Source organism: Cyclopterus lumpus, chromosome 6, assembly GCF_009769545.1.
Source record: "Cyclopterus lumpus isolate fCycLum1 chromosome 6, fCycLum1.pri, whole genome shotgun sequence".
Taxonomy (NCBI): domain Eukaryota; kingdom Metazoa; phylum Chordata; class Actinopteri; order Perciformes; family Cyclopteridae; genus Cyclopterus; species Cyclopterus lumpus.
In genome coordinates this window covers 3,615,942-3,633,441 of record NC_046971.1, presented here as the reverse complement: position 1 = coordinate 3,633,441, position 17,500 = coordinate 3,615,942, and the positions used below count along the sequence as shown (strand labels likewise).

The window sequence follows — 17,500 nt, the reverse complement described above, 5'->3', positions numbered from 1 at the left end:
ACATTCCAGATACAGGAGAACATTCCTGTTACAGGGGAACATCCCTGATACAAGAGAACATCCCTGATACAGGGGAACATCCCTGATACAAGAGAACATCCCTGATACAGGAGAACATTCCTGTTACAGGGGAACATCCCTGATACAAGAGAACATCCCTGATACAGGAGAACATTCCTGTTACAGGGGAACATCCCTGATACAAGAGAACATCCCTGATACAGGGGAACATCCCTGATACAGGGGAACATCCCTGATACAGGGGAACATCCCTGATACAAGAGAACATCCCTGATACAGGAGAACATTCCTGTTACAGGGGAACATCCCTGATACAAGAGAACATCCCTGATACAGGAGAACATTCCTGTTACAGGGGAACATCCCTGATACAAGAGAACATCCCTGATACAGGAGAACATCCCAGATACAGGAGAACATTCCTGATACAGGAGAACATTCCTGATACAGGAGAACATCCCTGACACAGGAGAACATTCCTGTTACAGGAGAACATTCCGGATACAGGAGAACATTCCTAATAATGATACAGGAGAACATCCCAGATATAGGAGAACATTCCTGATACAGGAGAACATTCCTGTTACAAGAGAACATTCCCGTTACAGGAGCACATTCCAGATACAGGAGAACATTCCTGTTACAGGAGAACATTCCTGACACAGGAGAACATTCCTGTTACAGGGGAACATCCCTGATGGAGGAGAACATCCCATACAGGAGAACATTCCTAATAATGATACAGGAGAACATTCCAGATACAGGAGAACATCCCATATAGGAGAACATTCCTAATAATGATACAGGAGAACATCCCATACAGGAGAACATTCCTACCCACTGCAATAAGTCAGCACAATAAATCTCCTCTGGCCAGATCCTCCTCAAATGTACATCAATAAACCGCTTTCACTTTATACTTTATACACACTTTCATTTTCGTTTCCTTTATTATTTAAATTCTTAAATGTAATACGTCCGGCCCTGATATTCTGTCGTATATATTGTAAACACGTTTGCTTTCAAAAGAAGTCAAACGGGATGAATAGAGTCAAATCTCATCCTATCTTTATCGTTTCCAGATCAGTTGACGTCTCGCGTCAGCTGACGATCCGCCACAGTGAATGAAGCCTTGAGGGACAGAATGAGGACAGAACATCCCCCCTTAGTACCGCTCTGCGGTCAAAAGGTTGAAACACTTAACATTCTTCTCTCCTTTAAGTGTCTGGCTTTAGAAGATAAAGAGCCGGGAGGCGTTTGACGGACACTCACCTTCCACTGCTCCACTTTGGCGTTAACTGCTGCCATGATGGAGTCGTCCTCTTCAGCCACGCTGTGAATCTTGTCTGTCAGCTCTCTGACCTGCACGCACACGCACACGCACACACACACATTATACACAAGAAGAAGAACAAGAGCAAGAAGAACAAGAACAAGAACAAGAAGAACAAGAGCAAGAAGAACAAGAAGAACAAGAACAAGAACAAGAAGAACAAGAGCAAGAAGGAGAAGGAGAACAAGAAGAACAAGAACAAGAAGAAGAACAAGAGCAAGAAGAACAAGAAGAACAAGAAGGAGAACAAGAAGAAGAACAAGAAGGAGAACAAGAGCAAGAAGAACAAGAACAAGAAGGAGAACAAGAAGAAGAACAAGAGCAAGAAGAACAAGAACAAGAGCAAGAAGAACAAGAACAAGAAGGAGAACAAGAAGAAGAACAAGAGCAAGAAGAAGAACAAGAGCAAGAAGAACAAGAACAAGAAGAAGAACAAGAGCAAGAACAATAACAAGAAGAACAAGAACAAGAAGGAGAACAAGAAGAAGAACAAGAGCAAGAAGAACAAGAACAAGAGCAAGAAGAACAAGAACAAGAACAAGAAGGAGAACAAGAGCAAGAAGAAGAACAAGAGCAAGAAGAAGAACAAGAGCAAGAAGAACAAGAACAAGAACAAGAAGGAGAACAAGAAGAACACGAGCAAGAAGAACAAGAACAAGAAGAAGAACAAGAGCAAGAACAAGAAGGAGAACAAGACGAAGAACAAGAGCAAGAAGGAGAACAAGAAGAATAACAAGAGCAAGAAGAACAAGAACAAGAGCAAGAAGAAGAACAAGAGCAAGAAGAACAAGAACAAGAGCAAGAAGAAGAACAAGAGCAAGAACAAGAAGAATAACAAGAGCAAGAAGAACAAGAACAAGAGCAAGAAGAAGAACAAGAGCAAGAAGAACAAGAACAAGAGCAAGAAGAAGAACAAGAGCAAGAAGAACAAGAACAAGAGCAAGAAGAACAAGAAGAAGAACAAGAGCAAGAAGAACAAGAAGAACAAGAACAAGAAGAACAAGAACAAGAAGAACAAGAAGAAGAACAAGAGCAAGAAGAACAAGAAGAAGAACAAGAGCAAGAAGAACAAGAACAAGAAGAAGAACAAGAAGAAGAACAAGTTGTTCATTGAGGAGGTTCTTCACCTGCAGCTTGGCGAGGTCCCTCTCCTTCCTGAGCTGGTCCATAATGGAGTCCGTCTGCTGCACAACGATCTTCATCTTGTTGTACTCGTCCGTCATCTTCTCCATCTCCCTCACCGACTCCTCCAGACTTTTCTGCATCTGCTCGTTCTGCGTCTTCAGGTGTGCGTTCTCATCCTCGGCTCGCTAACGAAAAAACAACAACATATCAATAAAAAGGTGGTAGAAAGGTCAATTATTATTTGAACCCAATGCTGATCTTGCATTTTTTTTCTCCCCCCATTGCCTCTGTGATTCTACATTTCTCAAAGACTAAACAAAGTACTAAATAACGGTCGCCTGGTCCGCCACTCGATGTCCGGGTACCTGAAGGTCCTCCAGGCACTGGTAGAGCTGCCGGTTGGCCGAGGTGAGCTTCCTCTGGGTCTCGGCGTTCTCGTCTCTGGATGGAAGCGGCTCCTTCTGGTCCAGCTCTCCGCGATAGAAGTCCACATCCTGCTGGAGCTGCTCGTTCTGATGAGGTGCAGCGGGACAGAATTAGTCTCGGTGGGGGGGGGGGGGTGGAGGGGGTACAAGAGCTAGACCCAGTGCTCCTGTGGGCACACGTTCATCTGAATGTACATTTAATAACCAACCACCGACTGGCCTTGTGCTTGGATGTGAAACCGTTGGTCGGGGTAATGGATTACTCACTTAAAACAAACAAACATCTGGTTCCAGCTTGTGGAAAGATGGTGTCTTATATCTTAGTGCATTGAATATTTTGACATGCCATCTTTAGGACATGGCCAATGAATCTATTAAATCTAGAAAAAAATATATATTTATTTAGAGATAGCGAGATATATATAGCTAGCTAGCTATATAGTATATATATTATAGCTAGCGCTATATATATACTATATAGCTAGCGCTATATATATATATATATATATATATATATATATATATCTATATATATATAAATATATATTATAATGTCTCTACTGCAGGTTAATCAGCAAGGATCACAAGCTACACAGCATGATGACGGGGGAAGAACTCACTTATTAGTCTTTGGACTTCTCTACACAACAACCTTTAACTTTATTGAATCTACATTTAAAATACTACAAGGAAATCCACCACGTCACTTCATACTGGAACAGAGGGAAACTACACTATTGGTTTCATACACACCTGTGTCTAGTAAGTATGTCGACTGTATATCATATTCCTACCTTCCTCTGGTCTTTATGTGACACTATCATACACATACATGCATTCTAACAAGGTCCCTACTGGCTTCCTTACTCTCTCTTACCTTTGGTGGAGTTCTATAAAACAGCATAATAACAATTCTGCAGCAATAGACCAACATTAGTTTTACTGTGTACCCTTTATATATATTGTCTGACTTGTACCTTTACGCAACTACAATACTGTGGGACTGATTTTAAATAGCTTAAACCTACTCTTGCTCCACTAACTATCTGCTTACCTTCTTCTTAAGCTTTTTGAGCTTTTCCAATAGAAAAGGAAAAGAGATTGAGAGAGACGATGAGTTGTGGGAAAAGCAAAAATGATGGACCCGAGAAGACACAAGCTTTAAATTAAAGCACGGGAGACATGTTGGATTGACCGACAACGACGTGATGAATCACTCTTAACGATCTTTATGATGTAGCGCCAGCTGCCACATACCTCTCTCTTCAGCTTCTTGGCCTCGTCCTTTGCCTCCTTTGCTCGTGCAACCAACTAGAAAAAATGCAGAAAACGCAGTTTTGGAATTCGACCGCCTACCAGATGCCCAACAGGCACACGTTACATAGCTAGTTCGTAAACGCCCCCGAGGACGGATGCGTTTGAGGAGTCCAGGGGGTCACGTCCTGGTAAACGGAGACGTTTGGAGAAACGATGATGTACGGGACGCCCCCCACCCCCCCGTTGGCTTCTCGATCGGGTCTGCAACTAAACCGACCGCAGTGTGTCGAACGTCTGCTTCACGTTAAGTGTACGTGAACGGTCATGTGATATTTTTCAAAAGGTTTGCCGCGTGGACAAAAAAAACCTGTCATAAACGATGCTGAAACGCACCGTGTGTGTGTGTGTGTGTGGAGATCGTTTTAGTTTTAAAACAAGAGTTAGTGAATGTGGAAGTAGCTTCACTCAATAGAGCGTGACTAAGCAGACAATGGCTCACAGGATTAGTGAAATGTACTTTATGTATTCTTGAGTATATTCATAGTTCAACAAAACACAGCTGCACCATCTCTTCCCATGAATAACACTGAGGGCCCAAAACAATTGTCTTAAATAGCAAGTACATTCCTAAAGGACACACAGGCATGACTCGCTGATGTTGTGTTACGCCAAGCTCATTACCTAGACACATGTTTAACTACGGAGCTTAATGTGTGTCGGTCTGAATCCGTGGCCCTGTGCGGCGCGTGGGGAATTACGGGGTTACGTGCTCGTACCTCCTCGTTGGTTTGCTTGTCCTTGCCCATTTCCCTCTTTAAGTGGGTCAACTCTTTCTCCCTCTGCTCCAGCTGGGTCTCGAGCTGCCGGATCTCATCTCGGAGAAAGCGGGTGTCTGGCCCTTTGCCGGTCTGCTGAGTTGTTTTGGACCAAAATAAAAAATGAGACAAACAATTACCCAAAACAACCCCCGCCAAGAAAACCCTCTCAGTCTGCCATCAGCACCGCCATCTGTTCACAGCACTAATGTATGCATATGCTGTCATTTACCAAGCCCTAAAAAACGAGGGTTCATTTTCTCTCGGCACGCTCAACTGTTTAAGTGCCAACAAGTCGGATTATATACACAAACCTGAAGAAAATAAATCTGAAATAATGATCAAGTTGAACCTAGACGTAATAATGCGCTGTGTGTGCATGCAAGGAATTAGCTGTAATCTTCTTAGGTGCTGTTGTTCAGTGGTCACAACCAATCCCTTTGTAGCCGGGGTCACGCTCCGCGATTGGCTAAAAGATTTAGCACAGTTGCCGGAAGTAAAACATCAGATTTCCAATTCGACACGTGTGTTTTTTTGTTTTTTTTTGTAACGACATTCATCACACGTGATAATAAAGAAAACCTCAGTAGCTCAATGAGTAATGCGCCACATGTGACACACAGCATGAAAGTATGAGGACACACACACACAGACACACACACACACACACACACACACACACACACACACACAGATATAGATGCATCCACAGAGACGGTGAGCCGCATTACCTTGAGCTCTTGTTCCAGCTTCGACACCTGGCTGAGGAGCTCATTTTCTACAGGGCAGGAGATCAACAATGTAAAAACCCGGCTTTTTTCGAAAAGCAAAAAAAACTAACTTTTAACACACGAAACGTTGTGACTACCAAACGTGACCTTTGCACTTACCGACTTTACCGTGTTCTTCACCGGCTTGGTCGAGAATGTCGGTGCTAAAGGTGGCTTCTCGGTCTCGGATCTAACAGGAGAGAAGACAATTAGGTCGAAAAATGACAAACATAAATTGTTTTCATTGCGATATATAGTCACAGAAAAGAATCAATAAACAACAAAATAATAATAAAGTCAGTAGTTATAAAGTAAATATGATTTATCATTGAAATATGTTATACATACGAGTGAGGTTGTTGTTATTAGATAATAATAATAATAATAATACGGAATACCTTCAACAGGGTCTGAAACAATCGAAGGACTTGAATAATGTTCTCTGGAGTTTTATTCTTCACCTCCCATTCTTCTGTCTTTATGGGGTTGAAGTGGGGGGAGAAAATTAAAATGCAGTCATTTGAACTCAAAACAACAATATTCCAAAACAGCTATAAAAAAAAAAACCTGGACCTAAAAAAAGTAATAAAAAAGTAATATATGCAATAAAAAGTGTTTTACTTGCACTGACAAAAGGCCCAGACGACAGCACTCCCTTTAGATTTGCACTGAGTTCAGGGTGGATTATTACAGATCATTATTATAGATTAACCAGGTTAACAGTGAGCAGCTGTGAACGCCACACACCCTGATCTCAGATCAGCAGGACACACCTGTCCTTCTTTGTGTGCAGAGTAGCCACAACACTTGTAAACGTTCATTTGAACCAAGAGAATAAGCGTCGGAACTGTAATTAATAGTGTTGACAATTACCCAAACGAGCATGTTGACGACCTCTTCCATTTGGGTTTTGTCATATTCAAAGAGGCTCGCTGGGTCAATCCGGGTCACTTTATCCCACTCAAGGGCAGCGGGCATCTTGGCTTGTAAAGATGTCAGCTAAACTAAACTGCAAGTGGAAACCGCATTTGTGACGACGTCGAGGAAGGGACGTTACGTCAAAGGAGCGTTTAAGCTAGCACAAACTGCTAGCTTAAACTGCTAGCTTAAACTGCTAGTTTAAACTGCTAGCTTAAACTGCTAGTTTAAACTGCTAGCTTAAACTACTAGCTTAAACGTCAACGTTGAGATGTGTGGTTAAGTGTGTAGCTGAATGACCCGGATGAAAAATATAGGGCCAACGGTTCGAGAGGTATCCATGACGACGAGCTGCCGAGGCTGCTAGGTTGCCGCTGACAACTCCAGCAGAGTAAAAAAAAACACGTTTAGTGGACCCTTAAATAAAGTGTAGAGCTACGACGGATAACACAAAGTACTCTTAAAAGCTTCGCATCGGTCCCCGTAGTAGACGAGGCCGTCCCCGGCTGACGTTTTTTTTTTTTTTTTTTTTTTTTTTAACTCGGGCGCTCACCTCGGACCCCGGAAGTGATAGCGATGACGCGTCGGGGGCAACCGTGTTAGCATTTCACGAGTGGAACGCCGCTATCGGGATCCTTTACTCCGCATATGTGTGTAGCTGTTTTAAAGCATTCAAAGTGTCTGACACCACCTCTCGCACTCACCGTTCGCCCTTTTTTATAGGTACGGTAGGTACGAATGATAAAAGTCCTCCAACGCCATCTTATCCGTCTCAAAGTCCGCTATCAACCCGGTTAGCGTTAAGCTAGCTGCTGCATCGCTAGCTAATGGTATGCTGCAGCAGCTAGACATAAATAGCTATTTGAGGGCTTTTTTTCCTACTTTTATATTGCCGCGATAGCAACGTGGATTTCCTTCGTTTGACCCGATGCCTGCCCTTGTATAGCTATTTAAAAGATGGCATTGTTAACTTGCATAATGGTCTATATAGCTGTGACGGTCCACCCTCCACTGCTTTTGCTCCTTTTTTTTGCAGCCAGCTGTTGCTGCACAGTTACCATCAGCATGTGGGCTGTAGTTTTACTTGTCGGGTCCTTAATATGACAGATTATACTCCAGAATTCGAGACGAGAATAAAACCATCCCAAATATACTGGATTCTTTAGATTTGAGCATCTTTCTGATGTCGATGATGTGTCATATGGCATCTTTCTGGTGTTATTTAATCTTTGTAATGTGTCTGCTGTTGTCTGTATGAGTTTTTGGTGTCAAATGAGTTTCCCCAGTTTAATTAAGCTTTCTAACCTAAACCTAAACAGGATGTCAGATTCTAAGGGTGCTAAAAGTAAGGGAGTATTACCACCACACGTGTGAGTATTGTGACAATCTACATAAGAACAGTACAACAAAAAAATGTAAACAAAATGATCATCACTCGCTGTAACATGCTTATTACTATATGAGGTTTCGTTATCTTGCCCTACCAAGTCCTCCTAAAAGCTGCATTGTCTGTATGATTGAATGCACTCCCCAAAGTCCCACTGCTCTACAGGTGAATGTCTGTCAAACCCCATTTGTCTTCTTGCACAGTGATCAATGACGGCTTTGGTCGGCCATGGCTGTCGTGTCATGGAAGGAGATTTTACTTTTGACTGGACTGGTGGTGGGGTGTTACTGGAACAGTGTGTCGTGCGGCTTTGTGTTTGATGACGTCTCGGCGATCCTCGACAACAAGGACCTGCGGCCCTCGACACCTCTGCGCAACCTGTTCCGCAATGACTTCTGGGGAACGCCGATGTCTGAGGTAACTCATGATGCACCTCTGTGGTTTATCACAATTACTTTTGGTGGGTGCTACTAAGAAATTCTGTGTTTTTATCACAGTAGTCATATCATTTAGTTTACAGCTAAATAAAATTGCTCAAAAAGCTTCACGAAACATTTATCAGCCTTTTTTTTAATGTCGCTCCGTCCGATTATTGTGCGTTCAACCACAGGAGAGGAGCCACAAGTCTTACCGACCGCTGACGGTACTCACCTTCCGGCTGAACTACCTCTTCAGTGAGCTGAGCGCAGCCTCCTACCACCTGCTCAACGTCGTTTTGCACGCCGCGGTGTGTGTGCTGTTCCTGCGAGTGTGCCGGCTGTTCCTGGACAAGACCTCCAGCTTGGTGGCGGCGTTGCTGTTTGCCGTGCACCCCATCCACACTGAAGCTGTAAGTATTACATGCACCGGGGTCGAGGCAATGTATGTTGTGTAATGTTATGAATGGCGATGTGCGCACAGACAATTACAAACCGAACCCATCCACTGTTTTTCATTTTGAAGAGGTTTCTTTGCTTATTTAAAACAGTCCTCTGAACTTGTATTATCACTTCCTTAAAGCGTTAATTGGGTGGACTCTTTAGTGACCACCAGTGCATCGTGGGGTCATTGGGATACACACAGAAGTAGCATATGACTTCTACACTGCTAGGCATTTCTAAGTGAGGCTCCTTTCACAGGTGTCCACCAAACAGGAGGGGCCCGAGTTATAACTACATTGAGTTATGATAAGTTGAAATCAGCAGACGGATGTCCACACAAACCAGTGCACCATCCTCTGTTTGAGTTAAATCTGAACATAAATTGAGTTGAACAAAAATATTCTTGGTATGTTGCCCACCCACAAAGAAGCCAAATCTCGAACGCACATGTTTTTTACGACATAAAACTCCCCCGAGTGGCATGTTGTTAGACCCCGCCCCCTTTACGGCCTCCCGAGACATCCCGTCCCGCCGTGGACTGCGTTGACATGCGTGCTTTTAAACTCTCTTACAGCGGGATTAAGTCAACTCAAGTTACCGTTACCTGTCATTCAAACCCCCTTTCCGTCACCACAGCAATGAATATCGGGGCCCCTTCTTTCCGACTGTGGACGCGTTTTCTTTCTCTCTTCCGCACAATTGAAAGTTAGTTAACGCGATCGGAAACCAAAAACCTTTTCGCTTATCATTTGAACTTGATCTTGTTCTCGTCTTAAAAGCCCCCCCCCCCCATCTGAAATGACCTCTTCCGCCAATTAGGGCGTGTAATGCATCCTATTCAACGCAGCTGAACTGATGACCAGACAGGCCCCCGACCGGAGTAGAGGGGAGAGAAGAAAACAAAACAACAAAGAAAACATTCTGCTTCTCGGGGCGGAGCGCTACCGTTACACAGCGCGCACCGCTGCGCCGGTCGTCCTCATCGGCGTTATCTAATCTATGCAGAGTCTCTCCGACTTCATGAATGGAAACGATTTGCCTCACAAATGAGCCTTTTAGAGTTAGTCCAGCGAATGCCCTTCATGTTATCGCCGTCTGGAATCTGTCTCTCTGAACGGATCATTTGTTTTTGAGTTATGCTCCGAGCACTGAAGGTCCCTTCATGATAAGTGCGTACAAAGGGTCCCTGTGTGCCCCCATGTCTTTCTCAGTGTGTTTTCTTTTTTTGGAGGGTCTGTCTTTTTGAAACTTCAGGTTCATAAGAATTGATAAGAATCTTCCAATACACATTATTTGGTGTGCTCCACAGTATATTATGGCTCTATAATGTCAGTACTGGGAAAACACCAACGCGGCACAGAGAACACACCAAAACGGATTTGGATCAGATTTCCTTGTTGCATATTAATCTATTTTCACTTTTTATTTTTTTATTATGTGAAAGAATCGGCGTATTAAGTTATGAAAGCCACTTTGACAACATGATAGACAGTAGGTCTATACTTATTTTTTTCCACATGTGTAAAAGCAACCGGCGTTCTCAAACTGAGACAGTGAATGCAGCACAAGAGGCCTTCATGGTGTCCTCGTATCAAAGTGGCCCATGCATTCGGTGCATACATTCGGCCACCGTACCAAGTGAGCTCACGCAGTAGCGCGGCCGCCCGATGAAGCAAGAGTAGCTCGGTGCACAGTTTATTTCTACGTTGTTTATTTACAGGCCACGCCATTTAAAGAGACAGTGCGACGCATAGCGGTTCTGTTTTGTTTCAGCTACACGGGAAGCCAGGGGAGTTTCTTTTTTTTAATACGCATCTCCTATCTTAACAGACAGTCTGTGTGGTTTGTAGATGAGTCTCTTTCAGAGAACCCCAAACCTTGTTGGTGGTGGATGTGTGAATGTTATTTCTTCCACACGAGGGCAGTCATCATTTACAGAAATTGACAGGCGTTGATGTCGGAGACGTGCAGTCGTCCGCTGAGAAGATCTCCCTGACGAGACCTGTTTTCACAACTGGATTCGGGGGCTTTAACATGTGGACTCCGGTTCCTGACGATTGCAGACACGTGTAACGTTCTCAAAGAGATTAGAACGCGTATTGGAGGATTTATCTGGCGGGCCCACGTGCTGGCAGGAAGCGCCGGCACTCGACACCCTTTGGGAAAAATTAGGATACTTTTATTGCCTCCCCGGAGGAGAGAATTTGGTTTTGGTAAAGACAATCCTTCCTAAATCTTAACATCACCATAAAAACACATTAAAACAGCCCGCCGATTAGTCACGAAGCCACTTGCAGGAATTAATCACAAAACGAAAGTCAACAATGATTGAAAAATACAAACGTTTCTCGCTTTAGACGTTTACAAGCTAACGCATGATCGGTAAAAAAAAAAAACTTCTGGAAGGGGGGGGGGGGGAGGGGAGGGGGGGGGGGGGGTGCGGACGCTACCATAATCCTCCCTGCCGTTGTACACAGACTGAATATTTAACCTGGAAAATTATTAAATGTACAAACAAATCAATGCAATTGCAGCAGTACCGACCATTGTCGCTTATTTTATTTATTTTATTTATTTTATTTATTTTATTTATTTTATTTATTTTATTTATTTTATTTATTTTATTTATTTTATTTATTTTATTTATTTATTTCTATTTATTTCTATTTATTTCTATTTATTTCTATTTATTTCTATTTATTTCTATTTATTTCTATTGATATTTATTTTATTTTTATTTTATTTTATTTTATTTTATTTATTTATTTATTTTATTCCTTCATCATCATCAGGTCACAGGTGTGGTTGGCAGAGCTGAACTTCTCTCTTCAATCTTTCTCCTGGCTGCCTTCCTGGCCTACACCAAATCAACAAGTGCAGACCACTCTATCGGTAAGTCTCGCGTAATTCACCGGCCCGAACCCCCAACACTCTGGAAGGCTAATGGCAACGCTGCCGGTCCTCCTCATTCATTCATTCATTCATTCACAAGCAGTGAAAGTCAACAGTGGAACGTGTGTGTGAGCCAGGAGGTTTAAGGGTTGAGGAGCTCAGGGCTCGCTCGGGGGAAATTACAATGGAATATACTGCATGTCACTCAAAAGCATGCCCGTTGCTTGAGGTTGAGGGTTCGCGGTTCTCCGCACTCTGGAACCTGTACCTCTGTGAGAGGGCAACATGCAGTAACCATCTATAGTAAAGGCCTATAAACCATTAAATTAATTCAGATTGTATTGCTCTCGTTCTGTGTTAGTCCTTTTACAGTTTAAGCTAATGAACCAACAGAAACCATGAGATCAAGCTTGTGGGCGAGACTTTGAACTCTTTGAATTTGTTGATGTCAGACCAGCATTGTTAATGATCCCTTAAATTAGACTCTAATCTAAGTTTAAAAGCACTTATCAGTGCTCTCGGTTCTGAACAATGAAACGCCACTACTGTTTCTATACGTCTAGCAGATAGAAGTTATCTTTTGCATTTCTGTGCCGCTTATTGGTCAAAAAGGGTTTTCGCAGATACCATATCGTAGATCTGTGATAAGCTGAAACTGGGGAAATCGGTCACGGCTCCGTCTTCCCACGTTTGTTCCTTCATTGGTCGCTGAGTTGGCGTCTGATGAGCTGCCAGGTGCCCCGAGGACCCGGCGCCACGCCCCCGATTCAGTAGGGGACGAATCTTTTGAAAGGCAGAAAAATCCCCTTCCTCCCTTAACGAGCCTTCACTGAGACTGAAGCCCACGGTGCGTTCAGGGAGCGCTCATTAAGTCACAAAGTCAAATGTTTCAGAGTGTGTGACCGTGTTGTCGCCCCCTTTTTAATTGGCCAACGGGGTATAAATAGCACTTTAGTTTCAAGGGTGCGCTCCGTGTTCCCAGGACAAAAAAAAAAGTGATGATTCACTTCAATATATCCATATAGCTTTTATCCCCCTGTAATGATTATACGTCCACCCTGCTGACGAGAGCAAATCATAATTACATTCCTGGCATCCACATGTATATGTATATATATATATATATGTCTGTCGAGAGAGTCTCCCCTCTTTGTATATAGTGTGCAAGCCATTATAGAAGGTTGTGTATCGGTCATTTGTTGTTTGTGTATATTCATTATAATGCACATTATAAAAGGTTGTGTGTCTGTCGTTTGTGTATATTCATTATAATGCACATTATAGAAGGTTGTGTGTCTGTCATTTGTGTATATTCATTATAATGCACATTATAGAAGGTTGTGTGTCTGTCGTTTGTGTATATTCATTATAATGCACATTATAGAAGGTTGTGTGTATTCATTATAATGCACGTTATAGAAGGTTGTGTGTATTCATTATAATGCACATTATAGAAGGTTGTGTGTATTCATTATAATGCACATTATAGAAGGTTGTGTGTATTCATTATAATGCACATTATAGAAGGTTGTGTGTATTCATTATAATGCACATTATATAAGGTTGTGTGTATTCATTATAATGCACGTTATAGAAGGTTGTGTGTATTCATTATAATGCACATTATAGAAGGTTGTGTGTATTCATTATAATGCACATTATAGAAGGTTGTGTGTCTGTCGTTTGTGTGTATTCATTATAATGCACATTATAGAAGGTTGTGTGTATTCATTATAATGCACGTTATAGAAGGTTGTGTGTATTCATTATAATGCACATTATAGAAGGTTGTGTGTATTCATTATAATGCACATTATAGAAGGTTGTGTGTATTCATTATAATGCACATTATAGAAGGTTGTGTGTCTGTCGTTTGTGTATATTCATTATAATGCACATTATAGAAGGTTGTGTGTATTCATTATAATGCACGTTATAGAAGGTTGTGTGTATTCATTATAATGCACATTATAGAAGGTTGTGTGTATTCATTATAATGCACATTATAGAAGGTTGTGTGTCTGTCGTTTGTGTACATTCATTATAATGCACATTATATAAGGTTGTGTGTATTCATTATAATGTACGTTATATAAGGTTGTGTGTATTCATTATAATGCACATTATAGAAGGTTGTGTGTATTCATTATAATGCACATTATAGAAGGTTGTGTGTATTCATTATAATGCACATTATAGAAGGTTGTGTGTATTCATTATAATGCACATTATAGAAGGTTGTGTGTATTCATTATAATGCACGTTATATAAGGTTGTGTGTATTCATTATAATGCACGTTATATAAGATTGTGTGTATTCATTATAATGCACATTATAGAAGGTTGTGTGTATTCATTATAATGCACATTATAGAAGGTTGTGTGTATTCATTATAATGCACGTTATAGAAGGTTGTGTGTATTCATTATAATGCACATTATAGAAGGTTGTGTGTATTCATTATAATGCACATTATAGAAGGTTGTGTGTCTGTCGTTTGTGTGTATTCATTATAATGCACATTATAGAAGGTTGTGTGTATTCATTATAATGCACGTTATAGAAGGTTGTGTGTATTCATTATAATGCACATTATAGAAGGTTGTGTGTATTCATTATAATGCACATTATAGAAGGTTGTGTGTATTCATTATAATGCACATTATAGAAGGTTGTGTGTCTGTCGTTTGTGTATATTCATTATAATGCACATTATAGAAGGTTGTGTGTATTCATTATAATGCACGTTATAGAAGGTTGTGTGTATTCATTATAATGCACATTATAGAAGGTTGTGTGTATTCATTATAATGCACATTATAGAAGGTTGTGTGTCTGTCGTTTGTGTACATTCATTATAATGCACATTATATAAGGTTGTGTGTATTCATTATAATGCACATTATAGAAGGTTGTGTGTATTCATTATAATGCACATTATAGAAGGTTGTGTGTATTCATTATAATGCACATTATAGAAGGTTGTGTGTATTCATTATAATGCACATTATAGAAGGTTGTGTGTATTCATTATAATGCACGTTATATAAGGTTGTGTGTATTCATTATAATGCACGTTATATAAGATTGTGTGTATTCATTATAATGCACATTATAGAAGGTTGTGTGTATTCATTATAATGCACATTATAGAAGGTTGTGTGTATTCATTATAATGCACGTTATAGAAGGTTGTGTGTATTCATTATAATGCACATTATAGAAGGTTGTGTGTATTCATTATAATGCACATTATAGAAGGTTGTGTGTATTCATTATAATGCACATTATAGAAGGTTGTGTGTATTCATTATAATGTACATTATAGAAGGTTGTGTGTATTCATTATAATGCACATTATAGAAGGTTGTGTGTATTCATTATAATGCACGTTATAGAAGGTTGTGTGTCTGTCGTTTGTGTACATTAAATCTTCTTTTCTCTTCTAGTCTGGGCCCCCATCGCTCTGACGGTGGTGCTGGTGGCGGCGGCGACGCTGTGTAAGGAGCAGGGCGTCACCGTTATCGGCATCTGCTGTGTGCATGAAGTGTTTGTGGCACAAGGGGTAAGGCTCCGCCTCCGAAACGTAGCTTGGTGTTAACCTGGACAGGGTTTAGCATCTCTCCAAATGAACCCCCCGAGCAGGGCGCTCTCTGTCCCCTTAAAATGAATTTGACCCCCCCCCCTTCCCTCAGTTCACCTTGCCCGTGCTGCTGAACACACTGCGTCAGGTCCTGCAGGGCAAAGACGGTTTCCCGTACGCCGTCCTGCAAACGCTGCTGAAGCTCATCGTCCTCATCATCAGCACCCTGCTGCTCGTCATCGTCAGGGTGCAGGTCATCCAGTCGCAGCTTCCGGTCTTCACCAGGTACACGGCATCGTCTCAAAAATGTTAAAGAAATTCAAAAGGCCTACATCTCACAGTATTTAACGCTTCAAAGAGACATTTTTAGGCCATTTCGTACTTAAATATTCCAGTTTGGCCAGTTTAAAAAAAAATATATATATATATATTTATATATATATATCGCTCTACAGCTGCAAAAGACATTTATAGATACTTAAGAGTCAGTGGAATACAGTCAAGAGTCGAGATTTAATATGCACGATTATATAAACACATTGTACGAGGTTCTTTATTTCAGATTGTGTAATCGTTTATATAATGTGTAATTTGATTAAAAGTAGAACATCTTCCTTTCTTTTTTACAGGCCTGTAGTTATTATTTTATAATGATTGTGACTGGAACACAATGTCAGTGGGCAAATGTCAACCGCTTCATTGGATTAAAAGTCTCTAAAGTATTTTATTTTATTTTATTTTTTTAAACGTTCCGTACACTCAACCTGACGGCGTTTCTATTGCTAAAAAGATAAGATTCCAGACAATCGGCCGAGATGTGCTAATCCTCCCAGAGACGTCTCCGGATTGTCTGGGAGTCATAACATTACTCCGTATTTAGGTTATCGCCATCCCAGTTGGGGGATCGTTTTTACCACCAGTTCAGATATGGGGGGGGGGAGGAGAATAAAACATGTTAATTCACGTTTTTAAAGTGCCTGTATTTCTTCAAATGCTTTTCACTGAGCCTCTCGCCAGATGGGTTGCATATTTCAATACATTTACTTTGTGTATTATTATTATTACAGTTGCTTTTATAGTGATTTTGTCACTATAGAGGACGTCAACGTTTTTGGTTGCTTCTATTCGACTAAAGTGAAACATTTTTTTTTTTTTTTTATTGTTATTGAAATATAACTTTCCAACGTGCATTCTCAGTCTCTCTGAATGTCGGATGGCCTTGTTGCTTTCCCCTCTGGCGTTACCGAGGGAGAACCACTGGTCTGGCTCAGCCTCTGATCCCAGTATCGTTGGGATTATAGTTCTAATTTATTATATGATGGCTACAGATGTACAGGATGTGTATCCACAAAGACAGAGGCCCTCTTAAAACAAAAAGAAATCATCAGATTTGGTTTATAGTCCAATAAATTATCTTTATCCCTTTCTTCTTTTTTTGTTTAACCCCTCCATAAAACACATGTGTTACCCCTCCTGCGCTACTTATCCTCTCTCTCTCTCTCTCTCGTAGGTTCGATAACCCGGCGGCGGTCAGCCCCACTCCCACCAGACAGCTGACCTTCAACTACCTGCTCCCGGTGAACGCGTGGCTCCTGCTGAATCCCTCCGAGCTCTGCTGCGACTGGACCATGGGCACCATCCCCCTGGTGGAGTCCCCCCTCGACCTCCGTAACCTGGCCACCCTGGTGTTCTACGCCTCCCTGGGCCTGCTGGCCTTCCACAGCCTGCGCTACAGACACAGCTCGGCCAGGACGGTCATCATGGTGAGAGATTAATCCCATCACGTATAATATGAAGCGGGGACGTTAACAATGAACCACTTAACAATGAACAGATGACACAAAATGTGCCCGGTTATTCAGTTAAAATCAGTGTAAACAGTATTTCCATCATAAGCTGAGCGGAAGGGTCTACACAGCTGACCGTGCAGTCACCTAATGATATTACTTCACTTAAAACTGAATAATGGAACCTCCAGTCAATTAGTCATAATCTCTAAGCATGAAAGAGACGATTTCATGGACAAGTTGGAGCCGCGCACTGCACATCTTGAACATGTGGACCTAACAAAGGGATCCGTGTCACAGATGATTGGAGCGTTCCAGCCGCATTG

The 17,500-nt window shown here is 41.6% G+C and overlaps 2 protein-coding genes across 7 annotated transcripts in view; one reads left to right on the top strand and one right to left on the bottom strand.

Moving 5' to 3' along the window:
• cep290 (centrosomal protein 290) overlaps nucleotides 1-7,191 on the bottom strand; it is a 32,688-nt gene extending 25,497 nt beyond the window's left edge. For 5 of the 6 annotated variants that reach the window (XR_004609623.1, XM_034535917.1, XM_034535920.1 and 2 more), the window contains exons 1-9: nucleotides 6,620-7,191; nucleotides 6,145-6,222; nucleotides 5,867-5,936; nucleotides 5,708-5,754; nucleotides 4,938-5,072; nucleotides 4,162-4,215; nucleotides 2,845-2,991; nucleotides 2,482-2,664; nucleotides 1,294-1,383 (exon numbers count right to left, since the gene is read on the bottom strand). Coding sequence is in view for 5 of the 6 variants with exons in the window: in XM_034535917.1 (XP_034391808.1) it covers nucleotides 1,294-1,383; nucleotides 2,482-2,664; nucleotides 2,845-2,991; nucleotides 4,162-4,215; nucleotides 4,938-5,072; nucleotides 5,708-5,754; nucleotides 5,867-5,936; nucleotides 6,145-6,222; nucleotides 6,620-6,724 (909 nt within the window). In the remaining variant the exon portion in view is untranslated. The remainder of the gene's footprint in view (nucleotides 1-1,293; nucleotides 1,384-2,481; nucleotides 2,665-2,844; nucleotides 2,992-4,161; nucleotides 4,216-4,937; nucleotides 5,073-5,707; nucleotides 5,755-5,866; nucleotides 5,937-6,144; nucleotides 6,223-6,619) is intronic. The other variant, XM_034535918.1, reaches the window with a different exon arrangement.
• Nucleotides 7,192-7,199: 8 nt separating this feature from the next.
• tmtc3 (transmembrane O-mannosyltransferase targeting cadherins 3) overlaps nucleotides 7,200-17,500 on the top strand; it is a 17,555-nt gene continuing 7,254 nt past the window's right edge. Inside the window, exons 1-7 of the mRNA XM_034535922.1 lie at nucleotides 7,200-7,387; nucleotides 8,255-8,468; nucleotides 8,662-8,880; nucleotides 11,704-11,803; nucleotides 15,254-15,369; nucleotides 15,500-15,672; nucleotides 16,898-17,150. Of these exons, the coding sequence (XP_034391813.1) occupies nucleotides 8,280-8,468; nucleotides 8,662-8,880; nucleotides 11,704-11,803; nucleotides 15,254-15,369; nucleotides 15,500-15,672; nucleotides 16,898-17,150 (1,050 nt within the window). The 5' untranslated portion in view covers nucleotides 7,200-7,387; nucleotides 8,255-8,279. The remainder of the gene's footprint in view (nucleotides 7,388-8,254; nucleotides 8,469-8,661; nucleotides 8,881-11,703; nucleotides 11,804-15,253; nucleotides 15,370-15,499; nucleotides 15,673-16,897; nucleotides 17,151-17,500) is intronic.